The following is a 23,824-nucleotide window of genomic DNA, read 5'->3' as shown; positions in this document are numbered from 1 at the left end:
TGCACAGGAAAATTACGATGCCACACAGATGTGCTGTTCCTGGCTGTGGTCAAACAAAACCTCTGAATAAGCTGCCGAAAGATCCAGACGTCAGGGAAAAATGGATGCAGTTTATTTTTTGCGGACGTCCCAGTCACGGCAGTGTTAACTTAAGCGTTTGTTCTGTACATTTTAAGGATGACTGTTTTGAGAACAAATCTCAATATGATGCTGGCTTTGCCAGAAAACTGTTGCTCAAAGATAAGTCCGTGCCGACTATTCTGGGAACAACGACGACGCAAACTGTAAGTAATCTATTTTAAACTTTAAACTACTTTTTGAAGCGCAATTTCATTCATTATGAATAATCACAGTGTTTTTACTTAGTTTACTTGCATATTGTTCTGGCTGGAGGCGTCAATAATTGATACATAGGCACTGACGTTAGCCAATCATAACAGTGGGCGTTAACACTGAAGTCTTAAATGGAAAACGCCCCCAAAACAGACTGTTTGAATCAGAGGATGAGAAACAGGGTGGGAAAAGGTCATAAATCACTAGATTTTAAAAGTTTTTCTTAAAAAAAAAATATATTAATACTATAATTGCACCTAAGGGAACATAATAATACAATAAAAAAACCCATGTCATGACCCCTTTAAAGACTTGAAAGATGTTATGAATGTTAATTCAGTGTTACCTCTAAATGTGAGTTTTTGATGTACAAAAGTTTAATCTTGTACAGCAGAAAAAAGTATTTCTGCACTTAAGTCACACTTAAAAATGAATGAATGTCATTGAATTATGAGGATTTTATTTAGGTGATTTTCTATATGATGAATTAAGCCAGTTCCCCCAGCTTATCACTTCATTTAAATCTTATTTTCGTGATTTATTGTTGTTGATGTTGTTGTTTTTTTGCTTGTGCTATAGTTCTTTACAATACACCTATCAGCCTCAACATTAAAACCACCTGTCTAATATTGTGTAGGTCCCCCTCATGCCGCCAACACAGCACCAACCTGCATTTCAGAATAGCATTATGAGTTGCTATTCTTCTCACCACAATTGTACAGAGTGGTTATCTGAGTTACCGTAGACTTTGTCAGTTCAGTTGTGTGTAAAATTCCCAGGAGATCAGCAGTTACAGAAATACTCAAACCAGCCCGTCTGGCACCAACAATCATGCCACTGTCTTAATCACTGTGATCACATTTGTTCTCCATTCTTATGGTTGATGTAAACATTAACTGAAGCTCATGACCTGTATCTGCATGATTGTATGCACTGCACTGCTGCCAAACGATTGGCTGATTAGATAATCACATGGATGATTGTTGGTGCCAGATGGGCTGGTTTGAGTATTTCTGTAGCTGCTGATCTCCTGGGATTTTACTCCTGGATTGTTATGTTGTGCTTTTGTGGACTGTATTGTTTTTGTGTTTTGTTTTGATGTATTTCTGTTTGTTGTTGCATGTAAAGCACTTTGAGCTCAGTAAAAGCGCTATATCAATTAAGCATATTATTATTATCCTCAAATATATTTTTTGTACAATGCATGCATTCATGAAAGCTTTCCCATGTAATTCATTCAAAAAAATAACCATAGCTCAGGACTGAGAACACATTTCTACCCCCATTCTCTTCTTACAGTTTACTTTGAATCATATTTTTAGTTACAGACAAATATGTGTAAATACATTACAGAAAACAGCACAACAATAACAACAATTTCTTTTCTCAGAGAAACACAAAGTAATATGTTAGACAGAATGTTAAGGAATGACAGCTTCAGCCATCATTCACTTTTGTTGAATGTAATAAAAGTGCAGCATCAACATTCTTCAAAATATCTTTTGTTTTGTTTTTTCCTCTTGAAAGTCATACCGGTTTGGATAATCATGAGGGTGTTTAAATGACAAACAGATTTTTCATTTTTGAATGAACTATGCCTTCAAAGAGCATTAAAGAGTCGCTTTTTACCAGAGGCGAAAAAACATACATGCAAGGTGTGCAGTAAATAGGGGGCGCCATGTAAGGGGGGGCGCCGGCAGATCACTGAAGGGGGCACAACCATCCTCTTTGACCCCCAGAAATAACAAATGCATAGGGGCACAAATTTTTGTTATGCATTCCCACTCAGAAATGGGTAGTTGCACCCCTGCTTTTTACTACATAATCGTCTTTATCTTAAGAGCATTGGCAAATTTGTGAGTCTTGTGTGTTTTCTGTTATGCAGGCCCCTCGTGATCTCTGTTAAAGCATGTGTATTGCTGGAGTGTTCAGGAAAATCACCGATGTGTTCTTAAAGCCACCTTTTCTCCATGAACACACCTGTAAATGAGTAAAATTATTTCCAAATCCACCAGCATCTGCAACAGCCTCATATCAACAAAGTGATTAGAAAAACAGAGAAATATTAACCGCACTTACTGGAAGATTATCACTAATTTCATTTGTCCCTCGATGCTTGGGCTTTTTGTCTGCCAAATGAAACAAAAGTAAAGGGTTATTAAATGTCAAAGCTTAATGAAGGCTAATGATCATGGTCCACGTGAGGGTGCTCATCTTCACATTATAAGACTAACATTTTAAAAAATGTTGTCCATTTATAACTGTACATACTCTTAAATATTGAATAATATCTATGTGTTTACATCTGTGCAAAGCAGTCCCATTTATAACCTAGTATGTTTAAGTGACGTCGGGTGCACACTGCGATTTTTGCCACGACTTTGCTTTTAAGACATATTCTAGGGATTGTAATAGATTCTGTCTTGTCCTAGGGCAAACTCAGCAGAGTTTGATCACTTTGTTCACTGCCGACTGATTAATTGACTTTGCAATGAATCTTCGACGAAGTTCTAGCAGTTGACTGCTCCTACAATTGCCAGATGAGGTTAAACACCCAGTCAATGCTGTCAATTGGATTGATTGGGACCTGGCTTAACATTAAAAGTAGTAGTTAACGCATCATCAGGTTTACCACAGAAAGTGCAGATTCATCACTGCCTTTAGGTCAAGTTAATCAAGTAGGTGATATCACTAACTAAGACTGAATCAAATGAGATCCCAATCCTATTAATAACCTTCCTATTCTGTTCGGTAGTTTTTGACCGAAATGTATATTTCCAATATAATATAAAAGTTTCCGATTATCTGAGCAGTACGTCATGTTTACTGTTTTAACCTCCGTTCCCTGATGGAGGGAACGAGACGCTGTGTCGAATGTAGTGACACAAGGGGTCTTTCTTGAGATCCTTGCATACCTCTGAACTCGAGAAAAGGCCAATTAGAAATTGGCAGACAGAATTAGCATGTCCCACTCCCAGACATACGGGTATAAAGGGAAGCGGGTATGCGTCTGTCAGTCAGGTTTTTGCACTGAGGAGCAGAGAATAAGGTCAAGTCAAGTCAAGTCAAGTCAAGTCAAGTGGTTTTTATTGTCGTTTCAACCATATACAGTTAGTACAGTACACAGTGAAACAAGACAACATTCCTCCAGGACCATGGTGCTACATAAAACAACGTAGGACAAACACAGAACCACATGAGACTACACAGACTAAATAACATACCTATATAAAGTGCACGTGCAAACGTATGCAAAAAGTACGGGACAGTACAATAAATTACTAAAATTAGGCTTTCGAAGTCATCGACGACATCATCCTACAGCAGTAAAATGTGCCCTCCACGACCTCTAACTGACAGACGCATGCCCGCTGCCATTTATACACGTATGTCCGGGGGCGGGACATGCAAATTCTCTGTCTGCCAATTTCTCATTGGCCTTTTCTCAAGTTCAGAGGTACGCGAGGCTCTCAAGAAAGACCCCTTGTAACACTACATTCCACACAATGTCAAGTGAGTGACAGAAGGGGTACTACACTTTTCCTCCACTTGCAATCTGAACACACTCATTTTTTTTTACATTATTCGATAAGTCTAATTGGTCATAAAAAATCTGACACCTTTGCAGTTTGTGGTCAAAATTGACCGACCATAGGAAATGAATGGGAAAGACTTAAATTAACTAAATTAAATAATTACTTCAAGCAATTATTATTTTATGTCTTCTATTTGTTTCTCTTGGTCAGATTTGGCTGTACGCATAATGTGACATTATTGGAAAACTGACACTACAAATAATAGTTTGATCATTTCTAAATGTATATCTAAATGCATAACTTGTGATAAAATGTACATTTACTTCAGTAATTAAAAAACATAGAACACTGCCGCCATCTACTGGCTGTTATTGTCATAACATGAATTTCAAGTCGTGTTATTTTTCTTTTTTCACAAGATGGCCCTATATACAATCTGCCCTAAATACAAGATATACTCATATTTCAGATTTTCTTACCTTCTCAGTGACAGTGGATGTATTATGCCCTTACTTGATCAGAATAGGAGGGCATAACGCATCCACTGGCACTGAGTTGGATGAATGCTCCAAAGAGCATCTGGTCTTTACAATCAGAGATATTCAAACTCAGGATACGTTTATGAAAGGTATTATATGGATATATACAGTATGTTAAAGCCATTAGATGCACTATAATGTTTTGCAGATCCCCCACTACATAATACTACAAATAACCTTGCATGAGAACTTACAGCACTGTCTTAACTTCCAAAGTGCCAGTAACACAGTCATGATCAGGAGTACGACCAAACACACCACAAGAGGTGTCTCCCAAAAAGGGCGACTGAAACAGAGAACATATTAGAAAATCTTCTACCTTTGTCACCTCAAATTCATTTGTTTAAGCATCAGAAAGCTTTGCATCCCTCAAGAGAAGTCAATCATGCCATGAGGAAATATGAAGGTGTGATTTATTATTGAAGGAATGAAGAAACATAGCATAACCTTTTTTGAGAGTCATTTGAGGACGTTAGAGTTGGAGATCCGGGTGTAGTCTTCAGATTCAGGACGGGAAATGCTGTAATTAGGAGATCGCATGCTGAGAAAGTTGGTAAATATTAAATGTATAACTCTGAATTGCTGCTAAATTGATGTTTAAGTAACTGTCAAACATAAAATAGCAGCTATAACTAGATTTTTACACTTTCTTTGGTAAGTGCGAGTGGTGCTTTCCCATGCAAAACATCGTGCCACAATGCTGGGGTACTCTGGGTGGTTGCCAGGACATTATTTACAGGTTGGATGCTCTGGGCGATTGCTTACAGTCCCAAGTCAAATGAGCCCACCTGCAAGTCTCTGTGTTATTCCTGTTGAGGAGAGCTGTGTTGTTACTAAGAGATCAGACTAATGACTTTCACCTTTCATACAATTAGATGGGCAAAATATCCCATTTAATAGACTTATTGAAGGAGGGACCTGAGCTATATCTACAGACATTAGCATGGTCAAGGTGAATTTAGAACGGACGAAGACCACTCACATTTTCTTCAGAAAATGAAAAAATGTGGTTTCTAATATTTTGTTGTAGGTTTCATACGTGTTGTGGCTCGTGTTGTGACTCGTGTTGTGACTCGTGTTGTGGCTAGTGTTGTGGCTCGTGGTGTGACTGACACATGAACAGCCTCCTGATGCTGACCGGATGCACACCAGTACCACCCTGAATCTCTCATCTCCAGCTGTTTTAAAGTCACAGTGAACATAGTCTTTCTGTCATCGTGGATCAGCAGGCTTTTACTGCTGAATGTTCCCTCAGAGTCCGTCACCATGCAAGAGTTCAAAATCCCACTGCGGCACCACTTCTTTTCACTGGATCTGCAGGAAGGAGTAATAAAAACCCCTGAAACATTCTGCATATTCATGAAGTCGGCATTCTATTGAATATACCGTATGGGTGAATCTCACAAAAACATGTCCAGGGCACATATATGAAATTATATTTTGCATAAAAAAAATACAGAATCAAATATATTTATTTAAAGATACGCAGCCTATTTTAGGACTATTGGGATGTTTTGCATTGTGAAATTATTTTCATGCCGATTCGCATTTTGGTTTTACAATTTTTCTCATGCATTGGTTTTAAAAAAAATCATGTTTAATGTTTGCGTTATTTCAGTTATCAATGTTTTGTAAATAATACAAATTACACTTAATATTTACCTTAAATTATCTGAATATACTTCTTTGTCGATAGTCCTGCATTATTTTTTTATTTGTTGTTTTTTTTTGTTTTTTGTTTTTTTAGAAAAACACATTCTATCATCAATTACTCACCCTCAAGTCATTCCATACCAGTTTTTTTAGATATATATTTATATGATAGTTTATTGTATAATGTATGTTTATTTTAGATTTAAAGTCTTAATTCACTGAAAATCTTCCCTTTTACCCATTCAAATTTGTTTATGAGTGAGCACAGCTGACATGACGCCGTATAAGGAGAAAAGTTCTTGATTTGAATGTGAATGTGAACCAGATTTGAGAATAAAGGGCAGTCTTCTGCGCCTCCCTTGCAATACCTCTGCGCCACTTCAGGGGGCGTACCCTACTCTTCGAGAACCACTGGCGCACTGCCCCCATATGTTTTATTTTGAGTTTTGTAATTCCCATCATTCTCAATCTTGATTCTCGTTGCTAAAAAATAACCATTGCATTACAGTCATTTTCTTTACTGTATAAAATAAAGAAAATGTCATGTTTTTTTTTATTTAAATCTGAATAATGAAGATTAATTGGCATGAAAATAAATACCACATGTTAAAAAATTTAAATGTAATGTCAGAAAATGTAATTTATTTAAATGTATTAATTTATTTTAATAAATCCTATTTATTCTCTAAATATAATTTCAAATTAATTTCTTTTGATTATCAGGTGAAATATGACCCAGACATATTCTTGACAGGTTTCTTGAGATTCATCTACATACTGGATGTTGTACATCTTAGATTGGGTTGATGATAAAGGGTTGTATGTTACCTGAGGCTCTTACTGTAGAGACATTGAACACTGACACTGTTACCTTCATCTCCACTCACCATACTGCTCACCACTGATATACCTGCAGCAATACAACCAAAGCACTGAATATATTGCCGACTACGCCACCACATTTGGAATGCTTTTCCATGACTATAGCTAGGCCTCCTAAGCAACCAAACTGGCCCGGTTGCTAGGGAGGATAGTGTCACATGGGGTAACCTCCTCGTGGTCGCTAATGTGGTTCTCTGGGGCACGTGGTGAGTTGTGTGTGGATGCCGTGGAGAATGGTGTGAAGCCTCCACACACGCTACGTCTCCGCGGTAACATGCTCAACAAGCCATGTGATAAGATGCGCGGATTGACGGTCTCAGACACGGAGGCAACTGAGATTCGTCCTCCGCCACCCTGACGAGGACTTAGTGCGCATTGGGAATTGGGCAACAGTGAGAAAAGGGGAGGAAACCACCCCCTTTTCCAAAGCTTCAGTTATTTACTTATAGCAATTACAGAGGTACAATTTATAAATAACCATCCCTGCATTGGCCAGTATATACTGTATATTTTTAATTATCACTATTGTAACCAGATTTGCCCGATATTGGAAGCATATAGTAGGCTATCAGGGTATCTAACCACAAAATCAAATATTTAAAAAAATATATATATTTTGCAAGATGAAAATTAAGCCTATATATTTAACCTGATATTTCACCCCTATATTTTTGTCTATTAAATCAGTTTTCAGCTGTAAAGATAATTATCGCTATCATAAATGCTAATTAGGGTTTTAATGCTAACATGAAAGTAAATCACAACACTATCACAAATTTCAGTCAAGGCATCCCTAATGCATCTTTTCTATTGCTAAAAAAAATATATATATATATATATATATATATATATATATATATATCTACTAGTCTTGCTGACCTTGAATGACACTGATATAAAGGGAGGCAGTGCTGTCAGCATTCCACATCCCTCCCAACTCCACACCACACCAGTACCACCCAGAATCTCCCTCCGTCGGGTCGAGCATGGTCACAGTAAACACATGCTGAGAGGGGTCATCTGCGATCATCACCCTTCCTTTTCCGTGCTGGGTTGATTCTGGGTCATCTGTGCGGGCCAGGCTCGAGCAGAACTCCCTCATCCGGCCGTAGCACCAGTATTTCACATGACTGGTGTACTGTGGGTTATAATGGCAGGGAACAGTGATGGAATAGCCCTCCAATACAGTCAAATCTCCCACAGTCGTCACAGTGCAGAGGGTACCTAAAGGCATAAGAGAGAAAACAATATTAGGCAAAAACAAATAAATACATAGGGTAGGCCTACAAAGGGACTAAAGGCCCCCTGGGGTAAAAGGCTCAAAACAATAAATAGCAACAAAAACTGCTAGCCTACAGCACTTTCCTAAACTCCTGTTTGTCACTGCAACAATTGTCCTGAGATCATTGGGTTCAATGTCTCATAATTTATTTTGAGGCAAAATACTAATTTGTCATTTTCAGTTTTGTTCAAGGTGATTAATTCAAAAGTTTTTCAAGAACCGTCCAATTAGTGAACGGATAGTATTTGGGCTAAAGACCCCATAAAAGACATTTGTAACGGAGTAGGCGGGAACTGGCTGAAGAGTAAACGTAACTTTTAATGTCATAACTGAACCTAAAACATTACATGTAACTTTTAATGTCATAACTCACCAGAGGTGGGAGACTCGAGTCATATGACTTGACTCGAGTCAGACTCGAGTCGCAATTTTCTGGACTTGAGACTTACTTGACTAGATCTCTGAAAAGACTCGACTTGACTTTAGACTTGCTCCTTGTGACTTTAGACTTGACTCGGACTTGTGCCTATTTACTTGAAATGACTTGTGGAAAAAAAATGTCTCAATTATTGTGATTTTTTTATATATTTAAGAATGAACTATATATTTTCCAATAAGTCGGCAAACCCAAGCTACTGTTCTTTATACGCATGTGTAAACCGCTAGACGCTATCAGGAAGCCGTTTGCCGCCTGCCAAAACAGCTGATGCCTCCGCGGACAACATGGACACAGCAACAACAACACCAGCTCCAGCCCCGAGGATAATAAAGTTTGGGTTTAGAGATTACGCGTATACGGCCAAGAAAAGAACGGCTGTGTGTAATATCTGCAGTGCCAAGATAAGTGATTCATCGGCCACAACTTCAAATTTCATTCGTCACTTCAAGTTGCACAGCGAGAAGTAAGTGGTTTTGCTAGTTTTCAAGCACGAGGTTTTCTGTGGTATCTATCTACCTCCAACTTAAGTGTAAATTAAATTGCAGGTTAACCACCACAACCAATTAATGTGTAAATTAAAGTGCTCAATATCTATATTTGTAAAAATTTCTTAAGTCTTAAAATGTTTTAAAATAACATTTATTGGGGTTTCTTCAAAGGTAGCATGTTTTTTTTTTACAGTAACTGGGTGATGATGACATTATAAGAGGGAGCGCGGGCGGTATTCCACTCGGGTTGAGGGAGAATAAAATAACATGTTTGCAGTGTTGAGCGATGTAACCAATCACAGAAATATGTGTTGATTTCTTGAACGCAATGGCCAATCAGAAGCATTTACGATAGACTTCCCTCACCGCTCAAAACAGACTTTTTGTTCAGTGCTGAATTCTGTATGCTGGCAAATCCTCTAATTATAACAAACAAAGTGTATATATTATGAAAGCTTCATTGATAATAACAAAGATGTGTGAGATCGCGATGAACTGATGTCAGCTTTTTAGGAATTATCAAGTCATGCCAAACCATGCACGCAGTAGCCTGCTTGCTTTTATGTTATAACAGTGGTTTGTGTGTTAATGCTTTAATAACAAATAATTTATCAGGAGCATCTATGCTGATGTGTATGGTGGCGACACGTAGGCTAACTTGAAAGTATTTGGAGGTACAGCAAAAAGTATTTTTGCGGGCGGGAGCGGGACAAAACATAAATGTTGCGGGCGGGAGAAAGTAATATAGAAAGTAGTTGAGAACGTCAGTTATAATGACCCATGTATTAAACAATAGTCGGGTTTAAATCATTTAAATGATTAGATTTGTTTTCTTAAAATTTCCATATAATATTTTGTGTTATGGGATCAAATCACCTGGATATTTAGAGTAAGAACATACAAACTTTTGCATACAGTACTAATTTAGAATGCAATATCTTTTTAGTTTTTTTTTTTTAAGATTATGTTTATAATTACTCTAGCCTAATGTTTAAAATGTGTCTATTACATAAAGTAATAGGTGCTTTTCTTTTCTTTTAGATATGACGAGTACCTCAAGGCCAAAATTGAGATGGACTCAACGCAGCCTCGGATCTTGCAGTTCTTTGACCAGCGCACTGTTCCACTCTACAGCAGTAGTCATCCTCAGCAAAAAGCAATAACGCACTCAATACTATCAGACCTGATCATAAACTGCAATCTTCCATTGTCAATAATTGACAATAAAAACTTTCATCACTTTTTGTCGATTGTGGACAGTAAATACACTCCTGTTTGTAGACGCACAATGACCTCAAAACTTGAAGATCTGGTGAGCCAAAGGAAGCTTAAATTAAAAGCGGAACTGGCCAGAATAGACAATGTGTCAGTGACCGTTGACATTTGGTCTGACCGTAAAATGAGGGGCTTTTTAGGGGTCACAGCACACTGGCTCGACATTGAAAACGACAATCTGAAGCTACAGTCAAACTTGTTAGCATGTGACCGGTTCAAAGGATCACACACTGGTGAAAACATATGTGAAAAATTTCAACAAATATGTGATGAGTATCACATCAAGAAGAAGATTTCACATGTGATATGCGATAATGCGGCCAACATGAAGAAAGCCTTCACTGTCTGCTTTCCAGGACCAGAGGAGGAGGTGGAGGATAGTCTTGATGACGCAGAGATGTGGAATGATGTGTCTGTAGAGGAGCAAGAGATGATGGATAGAACTTTGAAATCACAAACCAGACTCCAGTGTTTTGCTCATACCTTGCAGTTGGTCATAGGGGATGGCCTTAACGCCTTATACCCGCAGGGGGGCGTGGGCGGGCCGTGGGGTGCGTGTTTATAATTTTATTACCTTTGTTTTATAACAAATATTCAATCAACTATCATAAACTATGCATCATTTGATAGCTAAAACACTCAAAAATCACGTTCTGAACTTGTTTTTGCCAACAGGCTGCGGGACCTGTCACACTCGCACCTCGGTTTTTGATTGGATAAAAGCCACCCAATGTCTGGTCAGCAAAATTTTGAAGGATGGGAGTATTAACCAACTAAAACACGATTGCAGTGATTGACAGTTTGCTTAGTTTACCTCAGAAGATCTGTCTAATACATAGGTCTAATACAAGTGCGTCCACGTGCGCTCTTCGTCATTTTACGCACAGCGCGCACAGTTTTTACCATTGTTTTGCTACACGGAGCTCGTTTCAACGCCGGATTTATTCTAACATTATATCTAACAATCTACATCATGGATCGTCGACTGAAGAGGAGTTTTTGTGGTGTTGAGAGTGTTTTGGAGGAGGTAATGAGGAGTAGCGACGAAGAACAGCAGAAAGACGCAGAAACAGACATCTTAGACAGAGAGAGCACGGTGTCGAGTGTCGATTCGGCTGAAGAGGAGATGTTTCTCCATGGACTCGATCCCGTATTAGATCGGTAAGTTGAAACACATCGTCTTGAGTTTTTATGTTTATGAAGTATTGGCAGTTTTTCTGTTCATATCATGTTTTTGATTATAAAATGACTAGCAAAGACACGAGGCTACACAAGTAGCTAGGTGATAGCTGTATATTATACATAAAGACATAATATTTATATCACACACACACACACATATTATATTTATGATGCATATAATATAACAAAAATATCTTTATCTTTATCTTTCCTGTCTTTCAGTGGCTTTGGTTTCCAGTTGGTAACAGACCTTGTTAGTGACTGCCTTGGATCAACATAAATACTGTAAATACTGTAATTGCTTTTTTTTTTTTCTTTGGTAATTGGATATTTATTATAATTATCAGTTTATTGTAATTTATTTGAGTAAAAAACACTGTTGCAATTACAAATGTTGTTTTCTTTTTATATAATTTATTAATTAGTTGTAAAACGATCACTTTTGAAATGCATACATGAAGTGAGTTTTTTTTGTTTCACTGAGTATTTTGTTAAAATGTTAAAATGTTGTGCTGAAATCATTTTTTCTTGTGTGGTTTGATGAGCAGAACAGTTCTGAATTGATATACATGTATGTAGTATGTAGTGTTTACTCCTTATGTCATTTGGTTACCAGATGTCCATTTGGAGTCTCCAACTGGCCTTTTGGAAAGGACGCCTAGACTTTCCCTGAATAAAAGCTTACAGAAACTACATTTTTGGGAGTATCATCTTCAAATTTGAATCAGAACATGGTCAGACATTCAGTTTTATCTTTATGGTGTTTTCAGGCCTTTAACATAAAAGTCTGATACATTTTTCCCTAAATGAAGTTCATTCATAGAAATCGTGAGTCACTTTCATGTAAATTTGACCTTGTTTTACTCTGTTCCTATGCTACTTTTGAATTAATATGACTCTTGGGTAACAAAGTTTCAAGTGTCTAGTTTAAAAAAATATCAGAGTTATGAATGTGGACCATATGGTTTAGGAGCTACAGACATTTGTTTTTGGGTATGTCATTTTCAGAAAATTCTCAAAAATAGGGGTGCTGGTTAAGAGGTTAAAGACACAAAAGTTGCAAGTGCCACACCAGTTCTTCTTTCAAAGAGAACTTTGGGTCGGAGTTCGGTCAACATGGAATCCCAGCTTCAGTGACTACTCGCTGGAATTCCACCCTGAGACAGTTAAAAGCAATCCTTGCATGTGAAAACCAAAGACTGGGTGTACTTCTTTCAAATGTTGGCCATAAAGAACTGATCTTCACATCACGAGAGTGGAGCCAGTTACAAGAACTTGTCCGCATCTTACAGCCCTTTGCAGAGGCCACTGATCTTACCCAGGGAGAAAAAGTAGTGACAATCAGTGCAGTGGCTCCATGTGTTCTCTCATTAAATCACCATTTAGAGAATGAAAAAGACAAAGTGTGCTACTTGGGTGGCTTTATTCATAGCCTACAGGCCTCCCTTAAAAGAAGATTCAAGGGGATCTTTGTAAATGTAAGGATGGAAGATGGTGAGCATGATGCGGCAACCCTTCCCTTCTCAGACCCTCTCTACCTGAAAGCTGCATTATTTGACCCCTCCTTTGGCACCATGTGGTTAATGCATGATGTCTTGGCTCCTGATCAGACCAAGGAGGTAGTGTCTACAATGATTAAAGGTAGGTTTGTAATTAAATATTGTTCAATTTGAAATATAACATGAAATATAAATTGGTCTATAAATTACATATTTATGTATTTGTCTCTGATGTACGGTTAATATCTCCATAAATACTGGGGCATGACCTGATAGTTTTTTTTTTTTTACATTATTAAAGATATTAGAAAACTAATGAAAAGCCCTAGAGTAACATGATCATAATAGTTAGTTTGTGGATAACTCTTAAAACAATGTTGGGTTCATCACCTTTTAAAAACCACTGCCTCACTTGTACAGTAAGATTATTTTCTTAATTATTGTTTAAGAAAATAAACAATAATTTCATATTATTGTTAGTTCTTTTTAAGCGTGTTCACGTTGGCCTAATTGGATTAAATTGAAACTTTTAATGTTTTTGTTTAGTTTACACTTTCATAGGGGACATCACAGCAAAATAACTATATGTAGGGCTAGCACAAGATGGGAAAAGTTTTATTAATTCTTGTTTACTTGTGTTCATTTAATTTATTTTTATTTTAGAGCATTTAAAGAGCTTCTTAATGATATTTTATTTATTACACAAGTTAATTTATTTATTTTTGTAACCCATCAGCCCTCTGTGTCTAAATAAGTAATAAAAGTCCCAGAGTTAAAAAAATGTGTAAAACTAGCCTGTGTGCGACTTGGTATGACTTGATGACTAAGTTGCGACTTGACTTGACTTGACTTGACCCTTACAACGGAATGACTTGACTTGACTTGACTTGACTTGACCCTTACAACAGAATGACTTGACTTGACTTTGACTGTCACGATTCATGAATTCGCTGTTTCCTTCATGTCCCGTTTTATTGTTGTTCTGTGTGTGTGTGTGAACATGTGTTAGTGGGCGTTACCGCTCGTTCCACTGATCAGCATGCCAGCTGACCTCATTCCCTGCACCAGCTGCTGCTTATTACCACCATGCATTTATACTCCTCTCTATCTCCTCTCTTTGTCAGATCGTTGGTTTGATGTCCTCAGTGTTTGTTCGGTTGTATTCCTGTCCGTTATCTTTCTGGTTCGTGTCCCTGTTCCTGTTCGATGTCTTCATAGTTCGTCTTATCCGGATTCCACCTGCACTGGATTCACTCCTTCACTCTTCTCCAGCCCCTCCCGTTATTTTGTACTGTTTCGTGTGTTCTGACCTCTCACATTAAAAGAGTGACTTGCATCCTTGCTTCCGTTGTATTACTGTGACAGAACGATCTGACCAAGCATGGAAGCAGCAAGTGGCACCTCCTCTTCTCTGGAAGATTTCATCAGATCCAGCATGGCACGGATGGATTCCCAGGAGAGAAATATGAACGAGACGGGTCGGGCTATTTCAGCTCTCGTCACGCAGGTGTCCGAGCTCACTCAGCAGTTTCAGCTTATGCGTGCTCCCGCTGCGCCACCCACACCGCCCGCTCCCCCTGTACCACCAGAGAATGTCTCTCAGTCAGAGCCCCGCCTACCTGTTCCCGAGTCTTACAACGGTGAGCCGAATTTTTGCAGAGCATTTTTAACACGTTGTTCTATGCACTTTTCTCTGCAGCCCAGAACTTTTGCCCATGAACAAAGCAAGGTCGCATTCGTGCTCACACTACTGACTGGGAGGGCAGTGCTATGGGGAACGGCGGTGTGGGAAAACCAAGATCCATGCTGCACCTCGTTCCAGACACTCGCCACTGAAATGAAGAGAGTTTTTGACCGGGCAGTCGCGGGCAGAGAAGCGGCACGGATTCTCGCGGACCTTAAGCAAAATGAGAGATCTGTGTCTGATTACTCCATCGAGTTCCGGACCTTGGCAGCAGAGTGTCAGTGGAACGAGGAGGCGCAGTGGGACATGTTCCTGCATGGGCTGGCTGACCGCGTTCAAAGAGAGATCTATGCTCTGGATTTGCCTACTACCCTTAACGGGTTGATCGAACTGGCGCTCCGTGTAGATTCCCGACTCTCCCGAGTCGAACGCCGGAGGGCAACCGCTTGGTTGTCTGGATCAGCGGAGACTCTGCGAGCCATTAGCGGGGACGCGGTCAGCCCCGTCTACGATCACGAGCCCATGCAGGTCGGGCGAGCTCGGCTTTCCCGGGAGGAGAAGGAGAGGTGGAGATCCCAGGGCCTTTGTCTTTACTGCGGCACAGCGGGACACTTTGCTTTCAACTGCCTGGTAAAAGGGCAAGTCCGGCAGTAAATCAGAGGCTACTGTCGGGTGGGATCTCCGCTGAGAAGACCTCGTCAACATCTATGCTCCTCCCGGTAAGACTACGATGGGCAGCCCAATCCCTCGACTGTCAAGCACTACTGGACTCCGGGGCAGAAGGTAATTTCATGGATTACTCCTTTGCAATCAAAAATCAGGTTCCCCTTCTGCCTCTCACCCACACCATCGCAGTTCAAGCTCTCAACGGCCAAGCACTTCCCACTATCTCATTCACCACTGGACCCATCACACTCTACGTATCTGGCAACCACACTGAAACCATCTCCTTTTATATTCTGGACTCCCCCCTTGCATCTATTGTCTTAGGACACCCCTGGCTCATTGAACACAATCCCAAGATAGACTGGCGGCAGAGATCAGTATCAGAGTGGAGCAATAAATGTCATGAGTCCTGTCTTGTGTCTGCTTGTCCGTTTGTTTCTGTCTCTTCGTTTCAGGAGGTAGCAGTGGATTTGTCAAACGTGCCCACGGAGTACCTAGACCTGAAGGAAGTGTTCAGTAAGTCTCGCGCTGCTTCCCTCCCTCCGCATCGTCCCTATGACTGTGCTATAGTTACTGCCAGGTACGTCTCCGCCTAAGGGCAAATTATATTCACTTTCTGTTCCAGAAAGAGAGGCTATGGAGAAATATATTTCTGATTCTCTAGCAGTGGGGTTCATCCGTCCTTCCTCTTCTCCAGCGGGGGTGGGGTTCTTTTTTGTGGGGAAGAAGGACGGATCCCTGCGACCTTGTATTGACTACCGGGGGCTGAACAGCATCACGGTAAAGAATACTTATCCTTTGCCACTGATGTCTTCAGCCTTCGAGAGGTTGCAGGGAGCGTCGGTCTTCACAAAATTGGAATTACGTAATGCTTATCATTTGGTCCGCATTAGGAAGGGGGATGAATGGAAGACTGCTTTTAATACCCCCAGGGGGCATTTTGAATACTTGGTCATGCCTTTCGGCTTGTCCAACTCCCCAGCAGTCTTCCAGGTGCTCGTCAATGACGTGCTGCGAGATATGGTCGACCAGTTCATGTATGTCTACCTGGATAACATATTGATTTTTTCTTCTTCTCTCCAGGAACACGTGCAGCACGTTCGACGAGTGCTTCAGAGGCTCCTAGAGAATGGGCTTTTTGTCAAGGCGGAGAAATGCGCTTTTCATGCACAGTCGGTTCCCTTCTTAGGGTATATTGTGTCGTCAGAGGGGATGCGTATGGATCCTGAGAAGGTTAAGGCTGTGGTAGATTGGCCAAGTCCGGTCTCCCGTAAGGCCCTACAGAGGTTTCTGGGGTTCGCCAATTTTTACCGGCGGTTTATTTGCAATTTCAGCCAACTGGCCTCACCTCTAATCGCCTTGACCTCCCCCAGAACCACGTTCAGGTGGTCAGATGCAGCTGAGGCTGCGTTTGCCAAACTGAAAGGCCGCTTCGTTTCGGCCCCCATCCTGGTTACCCCTGATTTATCACGTCAGTTCGTGGTGGAGGTCGATGCGTCAGAGGTGGGGGTAGGTGCAGTGTTATCCCAACGTTTTCCTTCTGACGACAGAATGCATCCATGCACGTTTTTTGTCACCGTCTGTCACCCGCCGAACGTAATTATGATATTGGTAATAGAGAGTTGTTGGCAGTCAATTTAGCATTGGAAGAATGGCGTCACTGGTTAGAAGGGTCGGGGGTACCCTTTATCGTCTGGACCGACCATAAGAATCTGGAATACATTAGAACCGCTAAAAGATTTAACTCTAGGCAGGCTCGGTGGGCACTTTTTTCCAGACGTTTTGACTTTACTCTCTCGTACCGCCCAGGTGCCAAGAACATCAAACCTGATTTTTATCGCGCATTTTTGACCATTCCGATCGCCTGTCTACTCCCGAGTGCATTTTTCCAGAGACCTTAATTATCTCTACACTCACATGGGAGGTCGAATCGAAGGTCAAGACGGCCTTACAAGGGGTAACGCCTCCGGTCGGCTGTCCACCGAACCGTGTATTTGTGCCGGAGGGATTACGGTCCGACGTCATTCAGTGGGGGCATTGTTCCAATGTGGCCTGTCACCCAGGAGTTAGTTGCACTACATCTTTAGTCAAACAACGATTTTGGTGGCCTCGTATGGCTCGCGACGTTCACAGTTTTGTTTTGGCTTGCTCAGTTTGTGCCACTGGTAAGACCTCCAATCGACCCCCAGACGGGCTCCTCCAACCGCTGCCGGTCCCTTCGAGACCCTGGTCTCATATCGCGCTAGATTGCGTCACCGCCCTCCCACCCTCTCAGGGTAACACGGTAGTTTTGACCGTGGTGGACCGGTTCTCGAAGGCGGCCCACTTCATTCCCTTGCCCAAATTACCCTCAGCCAAGGAGACAGCGATTACAGTCGTCAACCACGTCTTTCGGCTACATGGCCTCCCGACGGACGTGGTTTCCGACAGAGGTCCCCAGTTTGTGTCCAAATTTTGGCAAGAGTTTTGTAGATTACTGGGTGCGACTGTTAGTCTGTCCTCAGGGTTTCATCCCCAGAGCAATGGTCAAACAGAGAGAGCCAACCAGGATCTGGAAAGAGCGTTGCGATGTCTGGTCTCCAAGAATCCTTCCTCATGGAGCCAACAATTGTCTATGGTGGAGTACGCCCACAATTCATTACCAGTATCATCCACGGGCCTATCTCCGTTTGAGTGTAGTCTAGGTTACCAGCCACCAATTTTTCCTAGTCTGGAGTCCAAAGTCGCGGTCCCCTCCGCTCACGCTTTCGTCCAGAGGTGTCGTCACACTTGGACTAGAGCCCGTGAGACTCTACTCCAAGCAGGAGCGCGCACCAAGGCCAAGGCCGATCGCCACCGGTCGAGACCTCCCGTATACGTCGTCGGTTCCAAAGTGTGGATTTCTACCAAGAACATTCCTCTCCGCTCCGTTTCTAATAAACTTGCCCCTAAATTCATTGGCCCGTTCGCTGTCACCAAGATCATTAGTCCGGTGGCAGTCCGCCTCAATCTTCCTCCAGTGTACAGGAGAATTCACCCCGTGTTTCATGTATCCAGAATCAAACCCGTTTTTTATTCTCGCATTAACCTGCCAGCCCCGGTTCCCCCACCGCCGCGACTCGTAGAAGGGGAACCCACTTATTCGGTTGACCGTATTCTGGACTCTAGGCGGAGGGGACGCGGAATCCAGTACTTGGTGGACTGGGAAGGTTACGGTCCGGAGGAGAGAAGTTGGGTGCCTGCTAGAGACATCCTGGATCATTCCCTTATTGATGATTACAATCGACAGGTAAGGGAGTCTGGGGACGCCAGGAGGCATTCCTAGGAGGGGGGGTACTGTCACGATTTATGAATTCGCTGTTTCCTTCATGTCCCGTTTTATTGTTGTTCTGTGTGTGTGTGAGCATGTGTTAGTGGGCGTTACCGCTCGTTCCACTGATCAGCGTGCCAGCTGACCTCATTCCCTGCACCAGCTGCTGCTTATTACCACCATGCATTTATACTCATCTCTATCTCCTCTCTTTGTCAGATCGTTGGTTTGATGTCCTCAGTGTTTGTTCGGTTGTATTCCTGTCCGCTATCTTTCTGGTTCGTGTCCCTGTTCCTGTTCGATGTTTTCATAGTTCGTCTCATCCGGATTCCACCTGCACTGGATTCACTCCTTCACTCTTCTCCAGCCCCTCCCGTTATTTTGTACTGTTTCGTGTGTTCTGACCTCTCACATTAAAAGAGTGACTTGCATCCTTGCTTTCGTTGTATTACTGTGACATTGACTTGCAATGTTAAGACTTGGACTTGACTTGAGACTTGCATTTAGTGACTTACTCCCACCTCTGTAACTCACACACACATCTCTGTCTTGTTTGGCTGCTTAAGTGAGGAGGACCTGGCTGCAGCCCGCAGAATGAGGTGGGGCTACACATGTTGTTTCTAAATGTATATGTATTAATGTTTTCCATCTGAAAGGACAAAATATTACATTAAACAAACTACACCACACCACCACAAAGACTTAGAGTACATTGGGAATTGGGTATTCCAAATTTGGGAGAAAATAATAATAATAAAAAAAATCATTACGTAAGTGGCAGGGCGGAGGGCGGGGCCGGGTCGTGATTCTACACACCTGGTCCCTTATCAGGCTAATCAAGCCTCCGAGAGGGATAAAGGCCGACTGCGGAGGATGGTGCGGGAGAGAGAGATCGTTTATCTGTCATGTGTGTGTGTCTTTTCTTTAAGTTTATCATTAAAATATTATTTATAATGTTAAGCCGGTTCTCGTCTCCTCCTTTCCATTGAACTGCGTTACAATGGTGCCGAAATCCGGGAAGGAGGAGGGATGCCCGTCGCGGAGTCCTTGACACTGCTGTCCACCCAGGGAGCGCCGCTGCCATCCACTGGGGTAGGGTGTAGCCCGACCGCCCGGATGCGGTGAACAGCTGCTGTCCGCGAGGCGAGTGGGGACTGGACTCCCCGACTGCCTGGAGCGATGGAGCTGCTGCCAGGGGTGGAGGAGTGCCCTGCCATCCCCCAGAAACGCGGAGGGGTCGACAGAAGGCCGCTGTCTGCGAGGGGAGGAGGGAAGTGACTCCCCGAGTGCCTGGAGCGGTGGGGCCGCTGCCAGGGGCAGAGGAGTGTTCCCAGGAGTCGCTGTGAAAGCGGAGGGGCGTTCTTTCCACCGGGGTCGTGGGTCTGACGTCCACCTGAGAGGGTGGAGGAGTGATCGAGGACCATGCGCCGGTGTATCAGAGAACCGGCGAGTATATTTATTTATTTTTTTCATCTCTCTCTCTCTCTCTCTCTCACTGCCGCTCCACATTGGCTTTTTCCCTCTCGTTTAAATTTTACAGTGTTTTTTTGGGGGGTACTACACTGTTACAGGAAGTACAACCCCCCATTTTTATTATTTCTGTTTCCCTCCCCTTGTCCCCTCCCTCATCCAGGTAGACGGGGATGACCTGCCGGCAGATAGGGCGAAAGGCACGCCCCTCCCCAGGGAAAGAGGGGGTGTAAATCATGACGGGGGCTCCTCAGCCTGAGAGAACGAGGGAGGAATGTGACAGGGCGGAGGGCGGGGCCGGTTCGTGGTTCTACACACCCGGTCCCTTATCAGGCTAATCAAGCCTCCGAGAGGGATAAAGGCCGACTGCGGAGGACTGTGCGGGAGAGAGAGATCGTTTACGGACATGTCTGTCATGTGTGTGTTTGTCTTTTGTTTAAGTTTATCATTAAAATATTATTTATATTGCCAAGCCGGTTCTCGCCTCCTCCTTTCCATTGAACTGCGTTACAACATATTTAAAGCGTTTGTGAGAATTGGACATAAATTTACATGGTGCTGTTGGTTTTCATAACCCATGTGTCAGGTGCATTTGCATCAGAACTAATAACAATAACAATTTTTTGTGTGTAAAATCACAAGTATCTTGCTAAATAATTTTAACACTGACCATGACTGCATTAATATTACAGTTGAATCTTTGCTACAGTAGGATTAGTAATTTTGCCCTCCACTCATGTTTTCAAGAAGACTAAAAAACAACATGCTGCATGCTCAGACTCCTGCTGTTTGCAAAGAACTGTGAGGTACAACACAATTTCATAACACTGATGAGCCACAGCACTATAATCAAAATGACGCATTTTCTATCATGTACACCAGTAAATGAAGAGTAGCCAATGAGAGTAAGTTATGGGTGGGGCGACACGTGTAGCCCCACCCTGTATGTTGCCCCGCCCCTTTCTGCAAGCTGAAGCCAGCCATACTTGGCTTTTAAAAGCTCTCTCTGCCTGTTATGAGAAACAGCTGTAAGAAATAATGCCAACCAGCTTGACAAGACACACCTCTCCCTCTCTCTTGCAAACAGACGCATGACCACGCCCCCATCCCAACAACTTTGATTTTCTCAAGTGGAGGAAATAGATTAGCCATGATGAAGAACATTGCATGGGTTGACATTGAGTGATCCAATCACAATGGCGATTCATGTGTTTGAAATAAACATGAAATGGTGCTCTCTTTGTACAAGTAGATGTTGAATAAGCATAATCTTGATTTGTTCCTCAAAAAAGCATATTGCCATCTCAAAATGATTTGCATTTGTTGAAAATGTTTTCACAATAACTATTGCCCCATATCTACAAGATATCCTAATAAATCCCCTGGGGGCTTTTTACCCTGAATGTAGGCCTACTGTAAAAAGCCCCCTTGCTACCCTTTTTAATAAAACTGAATTTTAACCAAAACAACCTTCTATTATTATTTATTTATTTTTTCATTCAGAAAAATTTAATGTTCCTTATGTGCTTTTAGCCCCGTTGTACATTTATTTAAAAACAATAAGCATGAAGAAAATAATAGTAAATAATAACTAAAATAATAAATGCATAAACTGCATAAAGTAGTACAATAAATACTGCAGTGATATATATATATATATATATATATATATATATATATATATATATATATATAAACTTTACTATTTTAACAATCTATTATTAAATGAAAAAAGAAACTTAATACATTTAAATAAAATTCAAATATAAAATGTGAAATTAATTTGTAAAAATGTTCTTATAGGTTTTTTTTTGCCATTTCCATTTGCTAGATATTATACAGAAAAAGTCAATGTACATTCTATATTTAACAAATAACAACATATTATTATAGCAATAAAGTGTGATAAAGTACAGTATGTTACAATAAATTCATGCTAGTCCAAAAGCTAACACAGTTTTTATTTATTTATTTATTTTACATTCAAAAGAGGAAAAAAAAAATATATATATATATATATATATATATATATATATATATATATATATATATATACATATATATATATATCATCATATTTAATAATACCCATTTTATCTCGCGTATATTTTAAATAAAAATAATAACATCTCATCTACTGTTTTTAATTAATTAATTATTAATTAATTATAATTTACTTAAAGCTGCCTAGATTATTTGCCGTTTTGAACATAACGGTAACGGCTAAATATAAATTAAAACACTCGTGTTTTTCTTTAAGTTGTTTTATCATTTAAAATTAGACGATACCGTTTGGATTCACATCGTCACTCCAATTCATTATTAAATGACATTTAAAAATATAATAAATATATTTAAATATTCTCTTCGGCCTTTTGGACTATTTAGTTATTTCCTATAGCTTGTTTTCAATTAAACTATTCAATTAAACAATATATATATATATATCCCTACAAAACTGCAATAAACAATTAGGAAAAGAAAAATGAATCATATGCTTGGAAAAACATTACGTGTTTGGAAAAGATGAATTTACAGACTCCAGTTCAATACACTCGAGGGACTCGACCATATAACAGTGTGCGCGCGAGCAGGAAGTCAGCGAATGCTCTCGAGATGGGAGATGGTCAGGAACAATCCATCAGGCCAAATGTTCAAAACACTTTAAACTCTGAGGAGCACATCCTGTGTTTTAGAGTTCAGCATTGTTCAGTAGAGATAAAGCTTTATCCAATATATAGCTGTAGAGAAGCACTTTAAATATATTTAATGTTATATATTTTCATCTCCTTCCCAGAATAGCTTTAAAAAATGCTTCTGTTGACTCAAACTTTTCAGCATTTCTTTTTCTTTGTACGAATAATGATTAAAATCTCACCTGGCAGTTGATCAAGAACAAGAATGGTCAAAAGAAGTAGAAAAATCATTGTTGATGGCGATAAACTATTGCAAAGGCAGCAGTTTTGGTGAAGAAGTATTCCTGTGTTCACTTTCACTTCCTTCTGCCTAAACTATATCCAAATGTTGGAGATTATTTAACTGTTTGCACTCCACAATGCAATTTTGTTAAATGCCCGGGTTGAGGAGTAATGGAATGCATGTAACAGGATTACACTACAGTTACAATTTAAATCATTGGTAATTAGAATTCAGTTACATTCCAAAAAGTATTTTGATTACTGAAGAGATTACTTTGAATTTATTTGTCATTTCTTTCATTTAATATTTAGTCCTTTCAGATGGAAAACATTTATACATATAAATGATGCGATCCAAAGTGCATTTGAACATCGGTGAAACACTTTCTAATGATGTGTTACATTCATACGAGCACACAGAGAAGTACGTTTGAAGCAAAAGAAACCTTGTGTAAATTGTTAGCTTTATGCTAAGCTAAAATGCTATTTCTAGCCATTTTACATGCACACGTTACCAGTCATGATCATATTTGTTTATCAAGAAAATTCATGTTGGAACATCATTTCTTTTTTTCTAGTAAGATCTTCAATATTATGGCAAAAATCATAATCTTGATAATGATGTTTGAATTGTTTTCCTGTAAAAATATCAAAAAATCCTTAAAATAAGATCAATTATGGATCTTAAT

General features: G+C 40.5%; 1 protein-coding gene across 1 annotated transcript; it reads right to left on the bottom strand.

Annotated features, from left to right (window-relative positions):
* Positions 1-1,489: 1,489 nt before the first annotated feature.
* On the bottom strand, positions 1,490-23,214 carry pigr (polymeric immunoglobulin receptor). The gene is made up of 8 exons (XM_052129323.1): positions 23,096-23,214; positions 7,823-8,167; positions 6,890-6,971; positions 5,448-5,722; positions 4,856-4,928; positions 4,603-4,694; positions 2,413-2,462; positions 1,490-2,313 (listed from the first exon to the last, which is right to left on the bottom strand). Exons 1-8 carry the CDS (start codon positions 23,142-23,144, stop codon positions 2,236-2,238), a joined length of 1,044 nt encoding a protein of 347 aa, XP_051985283.1. The 5' UTR covers positions 23,145-23,214; the 3' UTR covers positions 1,490-2,235.
* Positions 23,215-23,824: the final 610 nt, after the last annotated feature.

This window comes from Xyrauchen texanus, chromosome 6, assembly GCF_025860055.1.
Source record: "Xyrauchen texanus isolate HMW12.3.18 chromosome 6, RBS_HiC_50CHRs, whole genome shotgun sequence".
Classification (NCBI taxonomy): domain Eukaryota; kingdom Metazoa; phylum Chordata; class Actinopteri; order Cypriniformes; family Catostomidae; genus Xyrauchen; species Xyrauchen texanus.
This window is presented reverse-complemented; position numbering and strand designations above follow the sequence as displayed.